This window comes from Micromesistius poutassou (genome assembly GCF_964030765.1).
Source record: "Micromesistius poutassou genome assembly, chromosome: 4".
Taxonomy (NCBI): Eukaryota; Metazoa; Chordata; class Actinopteri; order Gadiformes; family Gadidae; genus Micromesistius; species Micromesistius poutassou.
Window position 1 is genome coordinate 8,915,020 of NC_140274.1, and position 26,626 is coordinate 8,941,645.

Genomic DNA, 26,626 nt, shown 5'->3' on the forward strand with positions numbered 1-26,626 from the left:
ATATAAACACTCTGCAATTAAAATCAATCAGTAAGGAGGTCCCGCAATTGACAAAATAATTTTTTGGGAAAAGTGTATCGAATGTGCGGATAGTGGGTCGCGGCTACAGGTCGCGGCTACGTCATTGGGAGGCGACTTGGCCTGCTGCTGCAACCTTTCATTTCATTGTAACTTTATTTTGATATCGCATGAAATGTACAACATAAAAGCATTGATATGTGTATAAGGAAACACAAAAAGACGCCAAAATTACAATTACAACCGACAAAATGTATCGGTCATACAAACGTATATTGTGACAATTATAAACATTCAATTTCAGTCACATAAATGTCATTGTTTACAGAGATGTATATCGTAAGTTATAAGTGCTTACGCAATAAACATTACACCCTATGATTGTTTGTCCTAATGGATGTTATGACGGCACATCCACGGTGCAATTGATGGAACGGAGATGCAGTGCTGAATTGTTATTTTTGTAATTCAGTAAATGTAGAGGCCTCTGAGTGTGTAACTGCAAGAAAATTACCTTTAAGCTACCTGTCCACGGTGACCCAACCTGCTTAACTGTTGTGACTTATGCTTTGATTGGTTTGAAATGAGAACTACGTCAAAAGTAAAACACAAACCCAGAATAAGCTGTGAAATGATTTTATTTATCAGAAATAACCCTGATTGCGCTCCACAACCTAACGAGTTATAGGATTTCATGTTAAAACTGTTTATTAAACGTGTAGTAGGAAAAAAAATAACAAAAGTTCATAATGCAACTCCTTTTGGAAACCTCCCCTAAAATTAAACTAACCCAGGTGACTGGCAAAATGTTTCAAATCAACTCTAAAAAAAAAAGAAGAACTTAATACTGAAAGTAGTTAACACAGGAGTCAGGACAACAATAAAAGTCTTCCCAATATGAGAAATCTCAGTGTTTTGCTTTATACATTTAAGGATCTTGTACTTGGCAAAACAGTACCAATTTGTGACGTATGGCAAGCCAATGCACTCAACTGTCATACAAAAGTTAATGCTCAATTTGTAAATTAACACCTTGCTACTTAATGATTATAACAATCATTTGACGTTCATTCTCAATCTCATATGTACATTTATTGACTAGAACATGACAAAATGTACTAAATTTAGGGAAAAGTATAACTCAATTATTGTACATTTTGGCTCATAGGAACACAATAACATCAAGCAAACATGTTTTGTGGGTTTAGGAGTGCTGTAGTCAAGATTGTGAGTCATTGTTGTCCCAGTGAATGTGCTTGGACATCTCCCTTCTTAACACCTGCTTCTTGTCCTTCCTCTTGCCAGTCACTTTACAAAAAAAAAAAAAACTGCATGTCTGAGACTACAGTAAACTAAGTTGACCCCTGAGTTTCTAATGCAAAACTAGTGTATGAAATACCTCATTACAGTGTATCTTAGTGCAAGCCAGCAATATGCTTGATTAAACAGAGGTATATTAGATAGCACCCAAGCGGACAATATTCCTCAGAATGGTTACCCCTGCTGGCTAAATCACAAAAAGCATCATGGGAGGAGGACTTGCTCTGGGTCCTTGTGAAAACCAGCAGCAGTTCAATTGTTTTTTTGCATTTATAAACATGTTTTGTTTTTCGTTTTTTCTTTTTCATAGAAATTATAAATATCCCTGAATGAAAACAAATTCACAGTAATTTCTAGAGGACTCCAGTGCTACTACCGTTTCGTGTCCATCAAGTGTCTTCAAGATCTCCAGTTAGTGTCCTTTTTCCCCTTACGCCCAGAGCCTAATCTCACTCGCTGTCGTTGTAGGTGACCATCTGCCTGCCGCGGTTCCGCGTGGTGACGCTCGTCCGTTGCGGTGGATTGCTGGACGACTCGTCGCTCTCCGCCTCCCTCACGGCGGTGGCCCTTCGGCTGGGCTTCCTCAACGGGCGGCGTGGCGTCCTCTTGCTGCCTCCGGCCGGTCGCCTGTGACCCTTCCTCTTGGGGCTGCTGCTGCTGTGGGACCCTGAGCTCAATGAGTGTTCCGAGGGGGAGGACAGCTCCTCGCTCTCCGAGGCCGAGCTGTTGCTCCTGTAGCCATCCTTCCGCTTGCATTTCGGCCGGCGCGCGTCCCTCTTCCCTCGCCGCGAACGACCGGCGTCCTCCTTCTCGTCGTCCGAAGCCGATTGAGAGGAGGCTTCTTCCTGACTGCTGCTGGGTTCCGGTTTGGGTTTCCCACGAGACTCCCTTTGAGGCGGATTGGAGGAGCCTGACTTTGCACTGATCTCCTTGGAGTTCCTGTTCGTCTTGGCCGACTGATCTCTGTCTCCGTCTTCAGAGTCCGAGGTGTCCGAGGTGCGCCTCCTCTTAGAAGACGGCTTCCGTGCTTTGTCCTCGGGCGAGTTCCTTGAGGACTTGCGCACGGGTCCGTCTTCAGCGGAGGCGGCGCCATTCCTACCGTTTCTTTGTTTCACACGATCCTTGGAAGCAGAATCCTCTCCGGACTCCTCGCTGATGTTCTTCTTTTTGGGCAGGGCTCGGGTGCGTGGCCGCTTCTCCAGCTCCTCTTCAGACTTTTCGTCGGAGGAACCGGACGAGCGATTCCTCCTCGGCCTTTTCCTGGGTTTGTATTCCTGCTCGGAGCTCTCTGAATGGGAAGTGCTGTGCGGTCGTTTGGATTTACTTTTCTGCCTCGGTTTCCTTTTACGGCCTTCATCCGAATAATTGCTCCCGGCGTCCTCCTCCTCTTCCTCCTCATCCGATTCCTGTTCCGGTTCCCCCCGGCGCTCCCTCCGTCCTTTGGGAGCGTCGCTGAGATCCTCTGACTCGGCGTCGTCCCGTTTGAGGGCTGAGGCGGGCGGTACTTTATGGCGCCTGGACGCCGCTTTAACCTTCCCGCTGGATTTGTCCCCTTGGTCTTCCCTTGCTGCTCGTCTCCCGTTTTGGTGAGACGGGTTCTTCTCGGGAACGTAGTCCTCGTCGTCGTCAGAGTCGGAGTCCACAGCGGGCCTGCGCCGCACCAGCCTGCTCTTGGTGTCCGCAACGTCGTCCTCCTCGCTTGCAACCGGAGAGACCTTACTTTTCCTGGCTGATGCTGCCGCCTTGACCTTGGAATGCGTCCGAGACACAACCGCCACTGCTTTTGACTCCTCCTCCTCCTCACTGGAACCCTCATCCTGCTGGTCAGAGTCACTGTCGGCCTTCTGAGGTTTTGCACTGTGACCGTTCACTTGCGATGAGGCTTCTGGAAATTGCAACAGAAAGAGGTTTTCATCGGGGGAAAAAAAGGAAAACAAAATAAGTCTACTCCAAATGATAGGTGTAAAAATGATCACAACGCCTAATCTGCAAGGGTTATGGAGGGCTCATCATTACCTCCTTCTGTCCTGGATGCTTGTTTCTTTGTCTTGTGTTTACTGGGACTGTCGTCCCCGTTCTGTTGGAGTTTTGGGGATGTGCTGGTGTCGCTCTCCTCGTCCTTGGAGTCGGCCGTTGACTCCTCTTTGGTTTGAGAAGCTGACAAACAAAAACAAAATGTCAACATTTAGACAACTTACGGTATACTTGGTGGAGCCCTGCAGAAGAAAGTAGAACGGCAGTCTTTGCTCCCACATTGGTGCCCACCAGCAGCTACGCCCATTTCGCAACCTCAATCATAGCGACGAGTGACTTCGGTGAGTGGCGCCGGCCTGTTAAAAGAACCTCCTACCCTGTGCTGAGGACGCGTCCTCGGAGTCCGAGTCGCTCTGGATGACGGCAGTGCGCTTGCTGATCCGGGGGGCCTGTCGCAGGCGGCTGGCACTGCTCCTCTTCAGCCTCTTCGCCTCCTTCTCCTCCTCCTTGTAGTCCTCGTCGGAGGCGTCCAGGAGCTTCATCTTGTTGATGGCAGCACGGGCCGTCTTCCTCTTCAGAAAACGGTGGCCTGCATGATCCTCCACCACCTCCTCTTCCTCATCCTGGGATGACGCTTGGCTGTCGTCGTCATGCAGACGGGACTTTTCCCGGCGAGATGGCCTGGCACCGTGGCCGTTCATAGGAGCCCTGGCTGCTGGGAGGAAAGGGACGTACAGGTAAAAGGTGAATCAGAGGAATGATGATTGGATGGCTTATTCCTCTGTCTACCTGTGTACTCATTGTGCATGACCGGAGTCTACCACAATGCTAGGCAGACCTATTGCCAAGATAGCGAGCTTGGTCCTATTGCTAAGCTAGTGAGATTAGCAATAGAGGAGGGGCTTTCTAGGCATGCCTGAAGGTAAGGGTGGGACTTTTTCAGTTTGATACTTTGAAAATCTAGCTTACACTGGATGGTTTCTCAAAATTGCCTATCCTAGCTTTAATAGATAGTAAAAAAAAGATTATTTCCGTCATTTTCATCAATGTATAATTCTGAGTCCTGTTCATGAATGATCTGAGTAACTAGTCTTTATTTACCTGGTCTTCTTCTGTCTGGGACAGTGCTGGTCCTGGTCAAACGTGTACTCTTGCTGGTCTTTGACCTGCTGGGATAGCGGCGATGGGAAGAGTGGGATGACGCCAACCTGTCGCCATCTTCACTCTCCTCGGGTTCACTGGAGAAGGCAGCTTCCTCCTCCTCCTCCTCCTCCTCCTCTTCCTCCTCCTCCTCCTCTTCTTCCTCCTCACTCTCGCTATCTGCAACTGACCGTGAATGAAACCATATATTTATCAATTTTGTTGTTCAGGGACATTTGGCAAGACACCGTCCTTGTGATTGATAATTCATGCTTCAAGGATCCGTGTGGAGATAGGGAGGCATTCCCTAGTCCACGCCATTTGACTGATGATATTTAGCAAAGTGTAGCTGTCACCTCCTATAGACTATTGTGCGGCCTAGTATATTGATTTGACTATCGTTTGCACCTCTTTTCCTGGTGGGCTTCCTTCTGTCACGCGCCTTCCCCCTGGTTTCCCGCTGGCGCCTGGCAGACCCCGGTCGCTTCTCCTCCTCCGACTCGGCCTCACTTTCAGAGGCTGAAGCAGAAACATATTACATGAAGACGCTCATACAAAAGAAAACAATTTCATTATTATTCCTGCATATTATTATTACAATACATTATTATTCCTGCATATTATTATTACAATACATTATTATTATTATTATTATAGTAGCAGCATATTCAAAGAAGCAAAACATGGTGAGAAGAAGACGTTTCCCTCCCATTGGGTTGCTACACCACAGGTCTTGGATGGGTTTGGGGTTGGTTCCCACCTGGTGACGAGGACGCTGCTTTGGAGTCCGAGGACGAGTTGCGGCTCCGTCTCCTGGCCCTCTCCGGAGCCGACACTTTGGTTGAGGTAGGTTTGGTCACAGACATCAACTCCACTGTTTCCTGAGTTTTCACGGCGGCCCTCTTCTGACTGCAAAGGGATCAGAGGACTTTTAATTTGTCGGGACATGGACTCGAATCAAAGCAGCAGATGTAAATCAATCGATTTTAAAGCCTGCTATGCTGTATTTATGCCTTTTTTATTAACAACGTTGGCTCTTCTGCCATTAATAACTGACAAGGAAATAATGCATTCATTTGTGTCTGATTAAAGAACAGGGATGTTGAGGCCCAGCTTCATCAACGCCAGCCTTGTCTATAGAAGGCCATACACTAGGACAGCAGGACTTGGGCCTGGGCGATATGGCTGAAAGACATATCACGATATAACTTCATCATATTGATAGATATCAATAAATATTGATAATTTTAATGACCTAAAAAGACTAGGAATTACCATACTGGATTTAAACACTTCTGTTTAACACTTAAAATGAGCTGCCACTGTTCTTCATTGATAAATACTCCAATGTCGATACAACAATGAAAAACACTCAAATACTGTAAATAAGTATGGAACCGTGTTTGTGTAACAAACCCAGCTGCTAGATTCTGTGGTCCAGTCTCTTATCGATATATATTGAACATGTTTTATATTGATATTGATCAAGAGTCTTTCACGATACGATCGTTTATTGTTTCATTGCCCATGCCTAGCAGGACTGCTCTGCTGCTACGGACCTGCTGGAGGCTCCGGGGCCCGATGGCTCCCCCTGCTGCATCTTCTTGCGGAAGCGCTGGCTGCGGCGCAGCCTCTCGCTGCTCTTCACCGCCGTCTTGTACTCCGACAGGATTTTCCTGATGCGCTCCTCGAAGAAGGCAGACAGACGCAGGGTCATGCTGTAGATCTGGAGGCAGAAGAGAAGGCGTAATAATCAGATTGTTAAGATTGAAAATAGAAAACACTGGAATGATGGTATTCCTAGAGGGATTCTGACGTTCTCAGCCATTATGAAGTAGGGCTGGGCCATAATTAAATAGTTTCTTATTTCCTTTGAATAATATTGTATAGCCATGGAAAGAGGATATTTAATTATCGTGGAACCCTGTTTTATAATGTATTTTAATTAAAATAAATAGGAAGATTGAAAACTTTAGAGAAGGGAAAATTAGTTTGATATACTTCAGTGTAAAACTGCTGAACTAAACAGAATATAATTTTGATTTTGGCTTGCATATCAAAATCCCACATGTTTTTTTTTTATTGGAAATACTCAAGAGTTTTAGTACTGTAAAATCCTTAATATATGTTAATATACAGTAACCTAGACTAATGAAAACGTGTATTTTGTCACGTCTCACATGAGAAACACAGCTGTGGCAGCTTCAAAACACAACGTCTTCCAATAATGACAAATCACTTCACGACTTATTACTAAACAATGACCAAAAAAACATAACTACCAACATAATAAAAACAATTCCAAAGCTCTTATGGTTTCCGAACGGAAGCGATCGTTGCAAGGAGATGTGGCAATGTACTTAAAAAAAGTGCTTAGCATTTTGTAGCGTCTTATCCTAGCAATCTTTCTTGTATACGGGGAATTGGTTAACCAACAATTGTTAGTTCTTGGCACTTGTTTTGATGAACTTCTTTACTGTACCAACAGCTATTGTTTTTGTTGTTTCTCTTTTTTCTAACAAATTACTCATCGTAAGTCGCTTTGGATAAAAGTGTTAAGTTCCTTCAATTTAAATGTAACTGTAGAAGCCCTATTGTGTAGAGCTCCCAGTGAATTTCATGACATTACGGTCCATCGCCCGTCACTAAGACGAAGCGTCCCTCCGTACCTTGGATCGCTTGTTGGGAGTGTAGGCTTTGGCGTTGGCAAAGATGAGCCGCGTGTCCTTGCAGAGCTCGATGGGGTTGTCGTAGCGGTCGTCCTCCAGGACCCTCTTCACTGTGCCGAAGTCCATGGGGGCATGGATGATATCCAAGTAGTCCTGAAGGGGAAGACGTTGGGATGTTAGGCCCAGTCCCATTCCTCTCCCCTTAACAAGAACACTTGCTGCGAGTGCCCTTAAAGGGTTGATTTTAAGGGAAAAACAGCACTCCCCCCTTGCTCCCTTAAGTACAAGTCCCTTACAGCCTTACGTACAAGTCCCTTACAGCGTTCCCTTTGCGGGAACGCTGTAAATCTAGGGTTAGGGCTCAAATCTAGGGGAAAGGGGAGAATTGGCAGGGCCCAAGTCCCCACCTTTATATTTAGCCACCATTTTGTATTGCTTAAATGTATTAGTAGTGACTTCTATATTCATTCAATCATAACTTTTTGCTCAGCCAACTTTAATTACTGGATTCAGCCAACTTTCAATTACTGGAATGATTTGGAATATCTTTTTTTTTGGGAATACTTACTGGATAGTTGTTGGGGTTGACGGGCTGTCTGAATGGCTCAGAGTCCTCACAGTCAAAGATGTAGTTGATCAGACTCTTGCACTGTCCCTTCCAGGCGTCTCGGTCCGGCAACACCTCCACAGAGCGCTGGGTCAGAGAGGAGCGGGAGAATGTCAGAGCCAGAGCTACTAAACACTGAGCACATTGGGCCTGGAGTCAGGGACTATGTGTTCAACCGCTTTAAACCTTAAACTACTATTTCAGTCAGTGTTGATGTTCTTATTCCAAATTTGTTGAAGCACATTCCCTTTAAAATATCTTAATATTTGATTATGATTTAGGATTCCTCTAGGTATATTTATGGCAAACACACTCCAGTTTAAATGTTCAAATATGGATCATGGTTTATCATTCATCTAGAAAACTTTCCATTTACCTGACGCAACCTATGTCCGGTCGAAGTGCCTGGTGCCTCTGCTTCGTCATCCTGGAGAGAGAGAGAGAAAAGGTTTAAGTTGGAGGGAAATGCATCATTGAAGTCCCAGCCGACTGGAGTTTGAAAGACTGATCCTTCAGTGTTTTCTGGAAAACCCAAACAAGTCGATTGACTTAATTCTGGTTTTGCAAGCCAGAAACCCTCAGGGGAATTCAACATTCTTTAATATGGAGCATTTTCAGAATTTATATTATGGAATTTTAAACATTTGTATCCCAAAAATGTCCCGTCTGGGAGTACATCTAATCAAGGTTTACCTCATCGTCATCATCCATTTCCTCCACTGCATTGTAAATCTCCATGATATCCGTGCAACTGGGGTCACTGAGGTGATCAGGATGAAAAAAAGGAATTATACAAGTGAGGAATACAATCTAAAATCAACTATAATTGTTACATTGCGTTTATTTAGACGCTTGTATACAAAGCGACTTACAATAAGTGCATTCAACCATGAAGATACAACCCCGAAATTGCAACAATCATGAGTACAATTCATCTCTGTGGAACCAGACCAAAGCCAGCATGTGACCCTCACTCACTTGACAAACTTTTGGAGGGCATTGGTGATGAGTTTAGCAGAGTGGGCGATCTTGCTGCGCGGCTCGTTGAAGGTGCGGGCATTGTGTGCGATGTACCTGGCATCCCAGATCAACGCTGAGAGCCGTCTGTGGAGTTGGGAGTTGGAGTTTAGCACTTCAGCGGAGACTGGACATGTGTAGTTAGCACATAAGCATTTGGCATCATGGCTCAGTTCTTTACATTGTTCCCATGCTCTTGATGCAATTTTATATTTATTTTGATCAGTTTACTTTGTGAATATACAAAATATAAATGTTATACTCAACAAAATAAAATCAGCTTGAACTGTACGGAAAAAATAAGAACCATTTTTTTTACTTTAGTCGGCTAGGAGAACAATACAAAATAGTTGATTCAATTTGACTAATGTATTGTTAAAGCTGGAACACCTAGCAGCTAAGTGTTAAAGCTTTAAGGTGGCAATCTGGAAGATCTTTATGGAAATATGGAGGTAAAACCATGGAGATTGAGCCTATTTGACTACATTTGCAGTAATCTGAATGTTAAGAACTGACACCATTTATACCAGAGGAAAATTACTCCTTATCAACTAAGAACACATGTTATTCTTCAAAATGTCGACAATGCTAATAGAGCAGTAAATAATAAACCTGAAATGAGGTCTGCAGTTGACAACGGCTTGGAATATTTTGTCTGGAGAATGGAGTGGATCTAATTAAAACAGAGGCGTCTTAAGTGGGAAACATTTGTGGGACGGACCTGTAGAACCTGTTGATGAGCCGCAGCCGGATGGTGCCCAGGTCGGTGGGGTAGGCGATCACAGTGCAGTAGGTGGGGTACTGGACTATGTCCACCGGGCCTGAGAAGGGAGCGGCGATCTCTGTTGTACACATAGAAAAAAAAGACATGTTTGCTACAGAAATACCATCCTCTGAACCCAGAGTGAGTAAGTGAGTGAGTGGTCAACACACCGACAGTGATGAGCTGGTCAATGGCAGCGATGATGCGCTCGCACTCTTCATCCCTGCAGCGGTCACCCCACTCCCCGGGGAGGGGCTTGTACATGAGCTCGCTCATCTCCTCCGGCGTCACCGGGATGCCCCCGCCCTCAGTCTCTGGCCGCTGGTCTGTACGATGGAAACCAAAAAAATAATGGCGAGCTTAGCGTCACCTGTAGCAAGCATAGTAGATAGCAAGCATAGTAGACATAGAGTTAACGCAGCAGACAGCAACATGGGACAAAAATGGTGGACCATTCGTTCGATTCGCTCAGTGGCGCGACAGAATCCCGCAATATGGGTCGCTGACATCTTTGACTCCTGAGATCCCAGGTACATGCATGTCTATGGGCACTAGTGGGACCTTCCGGGCACCGCCCCACAGTCTCCACTACGTACGGAGGCCTCAAACCTAGGGTGCTACCTGGGCCACCCTTGAGGCCACAGTGAAAACTGCCAGATCGGGCGATTGCTCATTGGTCATCGGTTTAAAGGTGACATATTATACCACCAGGTGTGAGTGGGATTAGCCATTAGAAACCATTTAGCAAATCTGCCTCTATTGACATCACAAATGGGCGTGTCCACCTACCTGCCTACCCAGTGGAGTGTAGCAAACGTTGCTCATCTATCCGTCATACATCTAGGTGGACACGCCCACTTGTGATGTCAAGAAAAGGCTGATTTTCAAAACGGCTATTCACACTCACACCTGGTGGTATAATATGCCACCTTTAATGATGTTCTGAAGTCTACGCCTTGGTGTGGAGGATGTTTCACTCGACAAAGAACAAGCATGGTGTGAAAAAAAAAAGTAATGCGTTTTTGAATGTTAAATGACTGATTATATTGTTATAGAGTGTTAAACGCTCAAACTCTGCTGATTTGCCGGCAGATTAGGGGATAAAGGGATGATGATCTGGTACGGTTGAAAAATATTACCAATATCAGAGATCCGCTCTACATCCCAAGGGCTCAGCTTCTCAGTTTCTCCATTGTCCCATCTGGAGAAAAAAGAAAGATGCTCATTAGTACCAAATGGTGCGTCCTTTTGGTGTCAAGATACAGGATACCAGAAACTACAAGATACCAGAAAAGACATGTTCCTGGTTAATTTTTGATGGCACTTTCTTTTTCCACAGTATTTGTTACACTGGATAGAACAATGATACATTTTAGTTTTTTCTGATCTAGTGTTAGTATTTTAGGGTCACAAAATATTAAAAACAAAAATACAAATATAAAAATAAATCTCTATCTCGGGTCTCTTTCCCTTACTTGACTTTGAAGCACTGGAAGTGGCTGTCTGGGTAGGGGGCCTGATAAGGCTCCTGATACAGGATGGACCCGAACCACCAGGCGTCGTCAATCACCGAGCGGAAGCGGTCATCTGAGCGGGGGCAGTACAACGCACGGGTGAGGAGAGGAGGCAACGGCCCCCGTCGCAGCACACACGGAACACACGACTCTATTTGGTGCTCGAGAATGTAGGGATGAATTCAGCATGGACGAAGAAAATAACGCAAGGTAGCGCTAATCTAATACACTCAAGAACATCCTACCACCATTATATTATTGTATACATGAGATATGTTATGAGAATCTCTGAGATAGTGTTGTGAAGCCCGGGTGTGTTTGACTAGACTTGACTCTTTACGCTGATGACTACCATATGCATGGATCTATGTAGACGTAGAGTGGACCCCCCCTGCTGGGGAGATTGAGTATACACTCACTTGGTTTCCAGTTGGTTCTCAGGGCTTCGTCATAGTTCTGCCTCAGCACAAGGAAATCGATCACATCCGGCATGTCGTGATACCTAGAAGACCACAAACATGTGTTAGCATGGTTGTTATGTCTGCATAAAATCTGCTGAATGTTCAGGTTTGTTGTTGTTGGTCTGTTGTTGGCAAATAAAATACAGAAGATAATCTGGGGCATCGTCAAAGCCAGGACAAAAGGACCCAGCGGAGCGACTTACTTGACAGAGAAGGACTTGTCTGTGATCTTCTTCGTGCCGTGGTCGATCAGAGTCAGCTTCAAGCAGCACAGCGTCGGAGGACAAACTTCATATTTGATCCCTGTGATCTTCACAAACTCTTGGTCCTAGAAGTAAAAGTCCACACGCTTTTACACCGTGCATAATGAACCAGACAATGTTAATGTCAAGTATGTGGTACTGCCTTCATAAAAAGAACATATTGCCCAATGTTTTAAAATACACTGTCCATCCTATGCTATCAATGAATGCGTTGCAATATTTATATATTGCAATATATAAATTGCAATATTTCCCACAAAGGAGCAAATGATGTCCCATGGTCCGCATGTGTAGCTTGTAACGTTAGCATGGCCATCCTAGGGGCTTGGGTCTTACCCGGAGCACCATCTTCTTCCAGGGCTGCTTCTCCAGGTTAATGGGGTACAATGCACTGCGGTTCACCGCCTCCACATAAGCCTCGTGGCCCTGTCGGAAGTAGATCACCTGAGAGAGAGAGAGAGAGAGCGAGAGACTCAGAAACAGTAACCAAATGATGTACACATGTACTCAACCCAAACGGTGCATCCCGTTAAGTTATATTATATATTTATTTATTTTATTATAAAAACATTTTATTTTATTATAAAAACATAGTTCCACAGTTATACATGACTACTAACCTCATCTCCCATTTGGGGAACAAAGGGAGACTTCCGGGGAATGACGTCCGTGATCCACAGGGAGGGTCTGAACTCGTTGGACACCTCTCGGTTAATCGACGGCCTGGGTTTAGGGCGCTGCACAACATGGCAACTGTTACAGGTTAGCGTCTTGAAATGTGCCATGGGTTTTCATTTCCAAAACCACCATGGCCACCTTTATCACTTACAACAACAGTGATATTGACCTCATAATGTGGTTTTAAAAAAAAGCAGGGCTGCACGCCACAAACGGAAGCAACGAGCAAACTTACCCGCGGCGTCTTGCTTTTGGGCTTCCTGGCCTTCGGTTTGCTCTTCTTCACTCCAGACGACTCCTCGTCGCTCTGCCGTTTCTCCTCCTCGTCCTCCTCCACCGCCTCGTCCTCTTCCTCTGAGCTGCTCAGCGGCCGGCGTGCCCGTTTCCGTGACGACAGGGGAGTCGAGGGCTGCAAGTTGATCCCGGCATCTGCCGTCCAGTCGGAGTAGTCGCTGGATGTGTGGCTGTGCCGACAAGAGAAATTGTTCCGTACCATATAGACTTACTTTAACTTTTATAGTGTTTATTAGGTAAGAGACATGGCGTCTGTTCCAAGAAGCAGGACATGGAAACATGGACTCAGAGTTAGTGAAATCTGGAAATTATGATGACTCAAACTCTGAGTCTCTCAGGAAAGTGCAAGCTTTAAAAGCCCCCATCAATCACGCGGTGTAAAAAGAGATTGATTCTGGATTGCAACAGAGAAAAGCCGTGCTCAACATGATTTACTACAGCCAGGCAAGGGGTTGTAAGCCAATTAAGTAATTGCTTATATCTTGCTTAAATCCAAATAAAGTTGCAGGTTAACAATTAAGTGCAATAAAGACATGTATGTTGGTGCATGCTTTATTATGTGTAAAGCATGTACAACTATGCAAGATAAAATCCATGAATGTATGGTTTGAGAATGTTGTCAAGGTAGACAATGGCAATGAAAAACTGGAAGAAAGTCTTAGAATTTCTTAGAAATACCATATTAACTGAACGAAGTACATGTTTAAAACATTTCCGTTACAAAAATTAGACATAATGGGTGTAATGTAGGTTACCACCTACATTCAACAATTTCCAATCATGGAGCTGAACGGGACTATACACATAGTAATTCTGTTAAGCGAAAAATCAACAATAACTAGTCGCACCTAGGTCCATTCTGTATGGCTCTAGCCAGCAAATCGTCAGTTTAACCAATCCATTATCTTTGTCATAGTCACTGTACATGTTGTAGGACATGGCGGAGTCAACAGCCTAGTTGCGTTTCTCAAAAAAGACCGCACACCCACTTATCACAATCCCCCTCATCCTCAAACTGCCATTTGCTAGTAGTTTACACTTGGATTAAAAAGTGAAGCTCCAGTATAATTAAATCCTCTAAATACAGGAGATTTTGGTGAAAGGACAGAGCATAAGCTTGTCCTCACTAGGCTATATAGGTTGAGTAACCCATCTGTTTTTATTTTTACTGGCGCTATTATTGGAAAATGCTGCTTATTCGCGGTTGACGTACATAGGTGACGAAAAATTATTGTCTGTTTATTTCACATCTTTAATCGTTACACGTCTGGTATAAAAGGACCTTTGAGGTTAGATTCAGGGCACTGGGCCTTCAAGAGAGTGTACTCATTCATGTGGAGTCTCAATCTCTGGATATAGAGCTAAATGTTGGATTTCCTGGAATCCAACTCAACATGTATACACACACACACACACACACACACACACACACACACACACACACACACACACACACACACACACACACACACACACACACACACACACACACACACACACACACACACACACACACACACACACACGACTTAGCAGTAATTCTGGCTTTGTGGAAATGGGAGGATATTTCATACCTTGGGCTCTCGCTGTGCCATTCCTCTTCGTCATTGGATGTATCCAGTGCACTGCCTTCAAATTCATTGTCCTGGAGAGACGATCAAATGTGCATATTTAAGATCTAATTAAAATTTAAAAAAGGAGAGTATCTAGGGTTTAGGTTTTTTGATTTATTGTCATCAACCTATTATTATTATTTTTTTTTTTTGGGCAATAACTTGCAAAGAAGAAAATAAAAAAAATGAGCTTTGGCCCTTAATTTTTCACAAAATCTATTCGAAAAACAAATTCATGCACACATGCCAACAGGTTAGAAGTATACAGTATACAGAAGTATTCATGTATTGTAGCCTGTTAAACAAGTTAAAGCCAAAAGTAAGCTCCACCAAACGTCCATCATGATAGAAAGCAACAGGTTATCCACCACACTATACTGTGATGTGAGATACACAGGATGCCGTCTACCTCTGAGCTGGCGGTCTCCTCTCCTTCCTCGCAGGACAGGTCCAGGAAGGCTTCCAACCGGTCGGGACTGTCCGAGCCGAAGATGGCCTGGTGCCTCTGCTTCTTGCGGGCTTGTGCTCGCTTCACAGAGGGCAGCTCGTCCTCAGAGTCATCCTGAGCAGGGAGAGAAGGACACGCAGATCAGAAACAGTGGTAGGAACAACAACTGAAGGCAAGTAGGGAGCGGTATTGGATCATTTGAAGGTAGATGGATAATTGCATTCAAATGGTGCATTTCTTTGCATGGCCCGTCATAAGCTCACCCGAAAGCTGCCGTAGATCACCCTTCTCTTCTTGGCGTTGTACAGGCCAATCTCTTCTTCTCCTTTGGCTGTCCTGAAGTCGTCCTGTTCCCTGGAAATGGTTTTACAAATGAATGTCAAAGAATTACCAAAAAGAAAACAGAATAAATAAATAAATAAATAGGATTATGCCTACATGAACGTAATAATTATACAAAGCATAGGCGTTTATGATACGTTCACCTTCGAACAACAAAAAATAAACAGGCCAAACATCCTGAATTTTTATGGCAATGTTCCGTTCCATCATTGTACAGATTTGAGATGCACTATAAAGTACATTTTTGGGAAAATGTACACAAAAAAAAAAAAAAAAAAAAAAAAAGGGAAATGGGACTTTGAAAAGAAAAAAACACTCAACAACCCAAGAACCATGAACCCATGAACCATGGGGCTCCAGGGTGGGGGGGCCCTTACCTGTAGCCGCTGGGATGGAGCTCAGGCACCACCACGCGGTGCCTCCAGGCCTGCAGGTCCCTCTCCGTGGCCATCTGGCTGCGCGGGGCGTTCTGGTGCATCTGGCGGACGCCCTCCACCTGCCCGCTGCGGCGCAGGCCCACGTTGGGCGGCGACTGCACATCTGCACGGTCGTTCACCGACACTGCACGGGGGAACAAACACCACTTAGATGTACAGCTCTGGAAAGACGTGGTCAAATAATGACACACACACACACACACTTTATAATAAGTATAGAAAATTTAATGCAGAAAATTTGTAAAATAATCTAATTGGATGCTCGCACTAAATCCTAAGAGGCACAAAAGTTACTTCAGAAATATGCTTTCTGTTTAGGGCTGTGCAATTAATCGAATTTTGATCACGATTTCGATTCTTGGGTCAAACGATCTCCAAATTAATAAAATCGAGTTGGAACGATTCTTTTGAACAATTAAAATGAAAAAAAAAAAAAGATTCTGAAGTTCATTTCAGTGAGTTCTGAGTATGATGGGCCAGGCCAGTCCTTCCAGCCTTAATCCATTACTGGATCAATTTACAGAATGCAATTTGTTGAGTGTCGTTTACAAAAAACATTAGATTAAAAATGTGTCAGTGCACTAAACACGAGAAAGTTTATTTAAGTTGTTCCGTCTTATTTGATTTTCTAGTACATTTATTTTATTCATTGAAATTTTTATAGAAATTACAGAACAGCTGGATACATATTTATTTGTACATTATTTCCAATTTGAACATTTTCAATTTTTTTATTTGAACATTTTGTGTAGTTTAAGAATTTGGAAAACTCTGTTACAGTGAGTTTTTTTTGCCGAAATGCAGAATAAAGATGCATTTTATTTTCAAACTCAAAGAGAATCGTTTGAAGAATCGTGATTTCAATCTTGACCAAAAAAATCTTGATTCTCATTTTTTCCAAAATCGAGCAGCCCTATTTCTGGTCGTCATGTGATGACTCCAATGACTACTAAAAACCGCAAACTCTCACTTGTAGCTTACTTCTGTTCCAGTAATATAAGTTTAATTTGGAACATTGCAAGAACGTGTCTAAGTTGTGGTCAAGATACCAACTAGTGAGCTTTGTGGAAGTCCTTCAGCAGTTACTCAAGATATTATAGTTCTGCATTTTGCAAACTTGCCAACTAACGTTGACACATTTCATAAAAAAATAAAGACTACCTCAACTAAATGTCTGTGTTGCAACAGCACTATTTGGAAATTGTTCATGGCGGAGCTGGAGAGGGTGTACTATAGTACCGGGAGTACTATACAGGGTTCTGTATAGGACAGGGTGTACCATTACTACACCATGTACTATACTGGTTTCTGTATAGTACATCCTGTACTACCATAAAGTACACACTGTACTACCATATAGTACACCCTGTCCTACACAGGGTTCTGTATAGTACAGGGCCTGCAAGAGTCTTGCAGGCCCTTTAGAAGGCTAAATAAATCAAGATCGACCAACTAACAATAACAGGCTAGTAATAAGTTAATGGACTCCAGTTACAATGTTGTTTTTTTCTCTTTCCTGGCAATCATCCAGAACAGTGTGTGCCTTTTTTTGCGTGCTCTTCAATATTGCTAATGCTGCTGTGCTTTTACATTGAAACGGCACAATATACAAACACCCTTTTTAGTTTAATGATTTTGATTTGAAGCAAAATCATACACATTCAAACCAATGTGTTTAAATTGGAACTTAATCTGTTTGCGTTTCCAATGAGAGCACTCCCACCGGCACAGTCATACAGCCGGTCTGAGTGCTCTTCCAGCACTGCTATAAACCTTGGCACGCATCGCAGTGCCATCCATTGCCACCCATTATATTAAACACAGAACAAGACCTAATATCGAATCACCCGACTCGTGTCGTCATTTACCCACTGCTCAGTGGCTTGTCTGGTGTGCGACCAGCTTTTCATTGAAGCTCTGACATAACCGAGTTGAACTCGGACCAAAAGAGGATTCGAAAGATACAGACTTCTTCCAAACAGCTTGTGATGTTGTTTTGCGACATGAATCTTCAAATAATCAAGGGTCAAGTAAACGTCTGCGTCACTCACTCCAGCCCTATTTTACAACATAACGCAACAGTGAATGCTGGCACTGAAAAGGAGCATGTTTTCAGGGCAATGTTTGGAGGTGAACCCTGCTATAGTTACACTGTACCTCTGCGTGGCGTGTTCGGGGCAGCCGGGGCTGGCATTAGAGCCTGGTCATCAGATACAGCAGCCTGCCTCACCACTGCCGCTGGTCCTGCCACCTGGGCTCCACCACCAGCACCACCAGTGCCACCAGTACTGGCCTGGTCCTGCTGCTGCTGCAGCTGGTGGATGGCCTCATCCAGAGCGCTGCGTCGCGCCGCCGTCTCCTCGTGATCCGCCGTCTGCTGGCTGATGACCTGCTCCACCACCTCACCGTCGCCTGTGACACGGGTAGCTATTCAATACCGGATCATAGTAACACTACTGCAGTAGTCGCTAAACATCATTGACCTCGCTGGGAGAAGACAGTGGTCAAAAGAGTGGGATTTGTAGGATTTTATACTGAACATTTTTCTTCTTTCCATCCAGGAGTGATAATCAGGTAAAATAATGAATCGGCGGCTCGGGCTATTAGATTCACAACATGCTTTGTTTGGTGCTTACTGGTGGCGACGTAGCCCAACTGGGGCACCAGATGCTCGGCCGAAATGTTCTCCCTCCCTGGGACAAGTCGCTGGAACCTGGGGGTCGAGTTGATGCAGAAGGACAGATGTTACTCCATGGACGGCGTTTCATTCAGGGTTAATGTGTTTGCTGTGGTGCATATGATTTAAGTTGAATGTATATGAAAGTAAGCCCGGCACAAAGGCTTGAATTTAAAATAAAATGAACACAAACTAGAGTCTAGTTCAGACTGAACTGGGCTCACATGTTCTAGTTAATAAACTATTGAAACGGTGGCCCTCTTTAAACGCACACATGCACACACACACGTACGCAAGCACATGTGGCCTACCTGGGCGGATGTGGATTCCCGTCGACGTCCACCAAAAAGGGTGGGGGCATCAGGTGGGGAGCTTGCTGGGTCTGCTCGTCCAGCACAAAGCCGTTGGCGTCTCTGATCAGCGGCCGGTAGTCCGTGTGGAAGAACACCTGCTCCGGGAGCTGTGGGTGGCGATGATGTCATTACGACAGTGATGTTATTACGACAGTGATGTCATTACGACAGTGATGTCAATACCTTTTGATGCCTTTTGACGCCAACACTCATTTCAGTCTAGCTGCGATTCCTGTTTAGTTCCGCGTTACGGAAATGGGCTAATGAAGCACTGCAGGTACAGACGTATCTAAGCAAATACAATGTTACTTATAATATCTCTAAGGGAATTCGTGAGAAGGCAGTCTTATGTACCGAGTGTGTGTGAAATGTAATGTTCTCACAGGCCTCATCTGAAAGGTTTAACAAATGGTTTTTTTTTGCAAACGATCAGTTTAAAGAAAGAGAAACGCAGCATTTGGCAAAGAAACAGATGTGCGATGAGTGTGCAAATGACTCCACGTGTCTTGCCTTCTCGTAGGGCTTGGAACTGCCAAAGCCGAAGATAAGCAGGTGGCCGTGGGAGTCTGTGCAAGCGAAGCGCTGGCCGTCGGGGGTGAATTTACAGTCGAACACGGCTCCATGACCCTGGCCTTCAATCTGGACGGGTCGGTGAGAGACAAGACACAAGGTGTACAGGAAGACAGGTAAACGAGTGGCAAACGCATGAAAGAAACGACAGTTAAAGACCTTCACGATATGATCCCTTCGATAGAGAATTTGCAATCAAACCCAATTTTTCTCCTCTGTTGAGTGCAAAATAGAAACAGGCACAACGGAACAATTAACAAAGAAAGCCACGAGACATTTCCCTCTTTTGGTTTCCTGAAATGTACTGAACATTGTATTTGAGAATCAATATCCCCTGGCATAGAGCACACACACCAGCAGGAGAAGAGTGTTGATATACCAGGAGAACTGCTCAGATGCATCAACGACACAAGCCGTGCAACCAAATTCTGGGTTTACTTGCTTGATTCAAAGTTTGAGGACCTACATAGTGGAATCAATAGAGTTCCGGCCAATAGAGCCATTGGCTGAACAGAGTTGTTCCGTGAGCTTTAATGCTGCTGGTTTACCATGTTGAAGTAATGCTGCGTCTTGACCCCTCGTTGCAGGTCCCAGATGAAGACACTGCCGTCGTGGCCGGCAGAGAGGATGATCCGGGGGTCGAAGGGATGGGGCTCCAGGACAAACACCTCCGCCTCGTGGCCCTGCAGCACAAAACCACCGCGGGCGGTTCTCAGAATACTGCACAGCCTTTATGTGATATCCAGCCGGTCCACCACATCTTCAGCCGACAAAGATTACGCATTCAGTTTCATAATACTAATAAGTCTTTAGAATGCATACTTGCTCAGGTATGAGAAAGTATGCATCTGCCTTACAGCAGGTATACAGAAGTGCTAAATATGCTACAAATATCATGAGGTAATGTTGCTTCCACCATGGTCTTTCCTTGTCCATCTGAGGGCCTAAGCATAAGACGACACATCTTGTAAACGATGTGAAGCGCATGAAGACTGTAATTGGAAATCGAATGAACTGAAAATAAACTAGATAATACTCCACAGTACAGTCTCACATACACAGAATGAGTCAATGCAGCACCGCTATGCACTATTGTTATACAAGCACATGAGAATAAACGCAACATGGCCCTAGCTTCACGTTACCTTTAAGATGTGTAGCAGCTGCCCTGTGTAGGAGTTCCACACTTTGAGGAGGTGGTTGTTGACGGCGGTGATGACCGTGTTGTCATGGCGATCCCACGCCACCATGGTGACCTTGGGCTTGAAGTACATGTCCTCTCCGGTGGTCGCATCAGCACTGATGGAACAGGGAGATGGAGCACATTGTAAATGCCGGCAATGGACGGCAACAAGGAATCGCAAAAATTGTGTCTTCTTTTTGTCCATTGCAATGTTATTTTTCAGAAAAGTAAAAATGTTTTTTTTTTTTTTTTTTTTTTAATGACAATCTTTTATACAAGGAAAACCTAAAATATTGACAGTAGAAAAAAGGTGATGTACATCTACAGTCAATGTGACTTAGCTCTTTGCGTACACACTATTAACTTTGACAGTCACTTTCAAGTTGAGTAAGAAAGATAAACATTGATAAAGCATACACTCAGGGATGGACACATGGGCCATCCCTCCTTTACAATCAGATGAACGTACCCTGGAAGAGTGTCTGACATGTTCAGCAGGATGCATCTCCACTGCTGCCGGTGATGGAGCCTCCAGATCCGGGCCGTTCCATCCCGACTCCCGCTCACGAACCTGAGAGACGGGCCCGGCAGTGTATGAATAATACAGTCAGACTTCCAACGTCTGCATGTTAAAGCAGGTCACTGCAAGCAGCAAAGTGTTTTGAGACGTTTAAAGGAATTTGACAAACCTTTCTGCCGAGTGGCAGAACTGGATGCTGTCCACTTTGTCCTAAGGGAGGGGTGGAAAAATGTGCATAAAAACCCGTGTCATCATCCAACATGGTAGGTAAAAGAGCGGCGGTGATGACGTGTGGCTTGGAATGCTTACTGTGTGCTCGTGGAGCTCTGACACTTTCTCGGGATTCCCACATCCCAAAAAGTATATTCTGATGACATCGTCTGTGCTGCCCGTTGCCAAGAACATACCGCCTTTAAAAATGGCGAGAAGATTAATGAATAAAATGGTTAAAACATTAGGCATACATCTCTCAGCAATTTACGATACATGCAAACACTGCAACAATGATGGCCACAGATTCAAGCAAACCTTCACTAAAGCTATCCCTATGTGGGGGCGGCATTAGCTCAGGAGGTAGAGTGGGTTGGCTAGTAACTGCAAGGTTGGTGGTTCAATCCCCAGCTCCTCCTAGCTGAGTGTCGTGGTGTCCCTGATAGCTGCTGACGAGCTGGCTGTCGCCCTGCGTGGTTGACTCCGCCGTGAATGTGTGCATGAATGGGTGAATGTCAGTCAACACTGTAAAGCGCTTTGGATAAAAGCACTATATAAATGAGGACCATTTACCATTTCCTAATGGTAAATTTTCTAATGTGCATACATGTTTGGCATCTAGTATATCTCAGTATTCAATTAAGCCCCCTCCTGTGCAACAAGACTGATGAAGGAGTCTTCTCATGGTGAATGAGAAGAAAAGTACTTCACCCAAAAGCGTCTCAAGATTAACCAACGATAGTGAATACTGCCAGTGAAAGCTGTGTAGTTAAGAAGGTCATCTCGGCCTGCTCTACTTATCAGTCTCAACTACAACAGCCCGCGACTGTGTGGCTGCTGCGGTCAGTGGAGAATGACAAAGCATGAAACATTCTGTGTGCCCAGGAGCACCAGAACTTGGTGAAATTCTGGTTCCTTTTAGCCTGTGTGAGGGTGTGCAATGTGTTCAGGCCGTGAATCCTCACAACGCTGTGCTCATTCAGAGTCTGCCTCAATGACTAATACGATGACTCCAGCAAGATACTGCCTCATGTCACAAATCATCACCAAATGATTCCAAGAGATGTTCAAGGGGAATATGATGCCGTTGTCATTGCTTCGGTGGCTTGCACATTCCCCTATTGCCCACCTCATCACATCCTTTGCAGTCTTTCCATCAAAACTAGGGATCGACCGATATGGACTTTTTAGTGCCAATGCCGATTTTTTTGACTTTGCCGATAACAGATACGGGCTGCCGATTTTCTTGACCCGATATTTATCATAAAAACGACACAATGATGATAACAAATGTTACAAGTCTCAATTTTTTTTTTAAAAGAACATTGAATATATAATAACAGGAATATCAGTGAACGCAGCAGCCGTGCATCGGCAAAAAAAATACAAATATTAAGACCAATCAGATTGCTGCCTGACAATTTCTGCTTAGTTACCACATCTATGCAGGGAACATGCAGAATGTCATGGAATGAATGCCATCTGAAAGGCAATAGGCTTGGTCACTTGGAGTAATTACCTGGACTGAATGAGGAGCACACAGTCTGTACGCCCGGCCTTGGCCTCTCAATAAACTTGTGCGGCCGATCACTTGAAAGGAACCAAGATGCACGTTAATTACAAAAACCTTAATTGTGTAATGCACTGTAGTCATCCAAACACACCAGCTAATTAGAAGATTACTATGCTCAAGGCACTTACCTAAAGTTGATATTATTGACATCCCACTGCCAGAAACAGACAGTAGCATCAGTTCCAGTAGAAAGCATGTAACGTTTTGAGCCCTTGGCATATGGTGAGAACTGGAAAAAGAAAAGAAGACCTTAACCCTTTGCCCATTATTGAAAAGGTACAGTGAGGGCTATACGTTCTGTGGAACCATTTTAAACATTGTTTTGACCTCAGTCATCATAACCTGGCTACAGATCAAGGCAGTCAATTCCATAAAACCAGAATGGAATTTATAGTTTTAAAACGCATACGCAAATGATTACGTTTTTGCCTAGGATCTGCCATGTGGTGGTTTGATACTGAAAAAAGTATTGACAGATTCACCGAGAGTTCTTGACATCTTCCTGGGCAAGAGAAGCCTACCAAGTGACCAGCCGACGCGATTGACAAAGGAGATGACGAAAACCCTACAATCGTCCTACAGTAAATAAAGTACATGCAGGGGTGTCCCTTGTTCCCTAAATGCCACCATGCAGCGGCAGGATGGACTGTTCACCTGTAGGGAGGTAATTGATCCACTGTGCCCCTGGAGCACGGCTACAGGGGCACAGGTACGAAGGCACCATACGCGGATGGTCTTGTCACAGCTGCCCGCCGCGATCAGTGTGTTCTCGTAGCTGACCGCCAGGTCTGTGATCTCTGCAGAGTGTCCACGCAGCGTGGAGTGCAGACTCCCGTCGAACGACGACCAGATTTTGACCAGGCAGTCGTCCGAGCCCTGATGTACGGACACAAAGACACGCCAGATGGAGTTCATGTTGTTTATACTGGCGAGACCTTTGAGGACATTTCAATGTGGGCATTATGCGTTCCAAAAACAATGGCAAAGGAGCACTGTGTCTTGTCTTCAATGTATGCATTGAGAACCAGCTTCATCTAAACCATTCCATTCACATAATGTCCAAATTGCAAAAACATGAATCGTTTTTTAGACTCACAGTGAAGATCCTGAGGCCAGCGCGGTCGAATGCAATACAGTACACTGCAGATAGATGTCCCAGAATGCGCCTGTGCAGCCTCATGTGCTGATAGTTGCTGACAGGGTTGATGGAGCTGAATCTCTGACATCCTGTTAGTTCTCTTCCCCTGCACACCTCCACTGTGTGAACAAGAGAAACCACCAACACCATGAGGATCTCCACAATGAATAAAGATGCGCGAGATTAGGAGTACCGCAATGGTACGCCGACTGTAGTTAATAGCGTGTGCAAAGTGAGTGCATAATGAATACGGCACAATGAAGTAACCAACTAATTGAACTAGTCCTATGAATTAGAATGTTTTACAAAGAACAACCTTTTAGCAGAGGGAATTTGCATGGAATGAAATTAATAGATGTGATCGGTGATCGGATGACAGATCATGCATTCACAAAATACATAAGTAGGGAGGGAACCGAGACGAGGCACATTTTAAAATCAAGACAAAAAAACGAAAAACCATATTCAGATGTGGGAGACTTTTTTTTTTTAAATAAATACTACCTACATGATTTATATTTGACATGCCCCCTTTTAAACCATTACTAAATCTTCTTTGTATTTTCATTTTGTAAAACAGGCATAAGAAACACTGAATGGGCAGAAATGCTATTAATGATCAATGTTCTTTTTAAATTATAAAAATAGTCCTGAAGATGCGAAAGTCCCACTGCCACGATTCATTCCTGCCAGGTTGTGATCCTGTGACTGACATGTGGTGTGAGAGATTGACAGGCCTGAACAGAGTGCGGGGCAGTAGTCCTGACTACTACCCCAATCAGAGGTTCAGAGGGAAGGCAGGCCCTACCTAGGTGTGGGGGCTTCTTAGAGTTTAAAGGCCTCTCTGGTGGTCTGCCCCTGTGAAGGGCTGCATATGACGAGGCTTTCAGCCAGACACTGTCGCAGTCTGAGAGAGATAGAAAGGGAGAGGGAGAGTGTGAGAGAGAGAAGGGTTGAATATTGCAGATCATTTCATTCAGCAGATGTTAACCAATAAAACTAGCAAGTGAACTAGCAAGTGATCAAAACACCATTGAATCTATTTCAACAACCCGTCTTGACCATGGGTATATGTTTGGGTAAGGACAGTATGTATATGCACATGTATATGTGCCTACCAACTTCAAGGGATGACTTAATTGTCCCTAGCAATCATAGTGATTGATAACAACTGTACACTGCATGCAAAGGTAAATAAATCAAAGGACAGCTTTAAGAATCTGTACCTTTTGCTTTTCGAAGCATTGACTGCTTTCCGGACCCCAGAAGAGAATGCACACCAGGGACACATGATGGCACGTCTTTGTCAAGGAGGGGTCCTAGCTGTTTGCATATCTGAAGCAAATGATCTGGTGCAATATGTCTGTGGGCTGCAACCTTTTTGAGAGAAACAAAAGGAAAAATTAAATGCTGTGACAGGGCTGATCTTGCTCAGATAATGGTTGTATTATAGCCATTTGAGAATATTTTTGCATTTTATACCACATACTGCAAGAAATTGTAACAGTAGAACTGCGAAATGGTAGTTATTATAGCTTCGTCTGCGTTTGAACCCATTGACCAGAATACAGTATTCCTGGAGGGCAGGGCCCATCATGCAAAACACAGCCCGTGTATGGACCAATCACAACACAGGTCACATGCAATACAACGCAGATACAGCGTATGAAGGCTTTCCATTGGTTGGCGGAGCCATCTTGACGTAGTGCAAAGCAAAGCCATCCACCCTATCTGCAGTACAACACCGAAGCTAAATTTTATAAAAGCTCTATCCAAAAAACCCCCCTCCCCTGGAATAGTAACTGCATTCAATGTTAAACAAATAATTTACACTCGATGAGTCTGTGCTGTACCACAAAGCTCGTTTGCAGACAGTAGATCAACAAACGGCCAAAAAAGAACGAACAAAGACAGTAAACAAGCTGGAGCATGGGCTCGATTCCCTGTCACAAGACAATAACACAACCCCGATAGTCAACTTTGAAATACATTTAAACACATTACCAAATCTTCGTATGTTCTCGGGTGCTCATTTCCTTGCCAGTCCAATCTCCTGGGTAAAAGCTGTGAAACAAGAACATAGTGTTGTAGACCGACGCTTTAGCGAAGAGGAGGAGAAAAAAAAGGGCTGCGACAAATTAAGTTAGTAAAACGTGTGATGTCAAACGAGTGAGACGTTCGGAGGGACATTAAAAGTCGCCAGTGGTACAAGTTTTATGCTCCAGACTGTGCGACCAGAGATCGCTTGCAGATCCATGCAGCGGTGGCAGTAGCCAGGCGTACAGCATACACACCTGATATTCTTGAATTTCGCTGGCTAGAATCTGTAATAGATGAATACGAGTTTAGGAGAAGATGGATCTATTAATAACACAGGCGAGTAAAGTGATTTCAAGTACGAGACTACGTGGTCGCAAGTCAAACATGCCAGCTCACCTCGGCCGTTCTTCGACAAGGACCCGTTGTTAGAAAACGAGAAATCAGAAAATACAGCTCTGGGAACGAATGAAGGAACATCGTGAGAACAATTGGATATCAATTAACCCGATGATATTCTTGCAGATTGAGAGATCAATTAGGTTACCAGCGTGTCTTACCCGACTCAAGGAGCGAAATATTCCGATTTTTGGCCATTGAATCCGTCGGGATTTTATAGGTGAAAGAATTTAGACTAACTTTGTTACAACAACGAGTATGAAATATTTATTTAATTTCGGCTACAGAGCTCCGACCCCCTCCACAGTTGCTCCCGCTTTCTATTCAGCCTGTTTTCAGTCGCCATTGGGAGGATGAGGCCTCAGCGAGACGCGTTACTTCCGTCACAGCGGAGGAAATAGGGGGTGG

At 44.4% G+C, this 26,626-nt stretch overlaps 1 protein-coding gene across 2 annotated transcripts; it reads right to left on the reverse strand.

The window, feature by feature from the left end:
• Positions 1 to 691: 691 nt before the first annotated feature.
• Positions 692 to 26,550, reverse strand: brwd1 (bromodomain and WD repeat domain containing 1). Of its 2 annotated transcripts, none has more exons than XM_084466321.1 (44): positions 26,380 to 26,550; positions 26,219 to 26,277; positions 26,077 to 26,106; positions 25,787 to 25,846; positions 25,009 to 25,159; positions 24,591 to 24,689; positions 23,741 to 23,901; positions 23,299 to 23,520; positions 22,773 to 22,873; positions 22,591 to 22,661; positions 21,171 to 21,271; positions 21,031 to 21,071; positions 20,811 to 20,912; positions 20,304 to 20,457; positions 19,707 to 19,841; positions 19,099 to 19,227; positions 18,547 to 18,695; positions 18,195 to 18,271; positions 17,716 to 17,970; positions 15,499 to 15,682; positions 15,043 to 15,133; positions 14,741 to 14,893; positions 14,293 to 14,363; positions 12,660 to 12,888; positions 12,367 to 12,483; positions 12,083 to 12,190; positions 11,687 to 11,811; positions 11,442 to 11,524; positions 10,984 to 11,095; positions 10,648 to 10,709; positions 9,679 to 9,834; positions 9,467 to 9,587; positions 8,707 to 8,832; positions 8,422 to 8,488; positions 8,105 to 8,155; positions 7,690 to 7,815; positions 7,122 to 7,274; positions 6,012 to 6,178; positions 5,213 to 5,361; positions 4,861 to 4,971; positions 4,414 to 4,638; positions 3,689 to 4,024; positions 3,355 to 3,495; positions 692 to 3,223 (listed from the first exon to the last, which is right to left on the reverse strand). In XM_084466321.1, exons 1-44 carry the CDS (start codon positions 26,414 to 26,416, stop codon positions 1,788 to 1,790), a joined length of 6,834 nt encoding a protein of 2,277 aa, XP_084322447.1. In that variant the 5' UTR covers positions 26,417 to 26,550; the 3' UTR covers positions 692 to 1,787. The 2 variants fall into 2 exon arrangements, with proteins under 2 accessions (XP_084322447.1, XP_084322446.1); XM_084466320.1 differs by having other exon boundaries at positions 3,689 to 4,027.
• Positions 26,551 to 26,626: the final 76 nt, after the last annotated feature.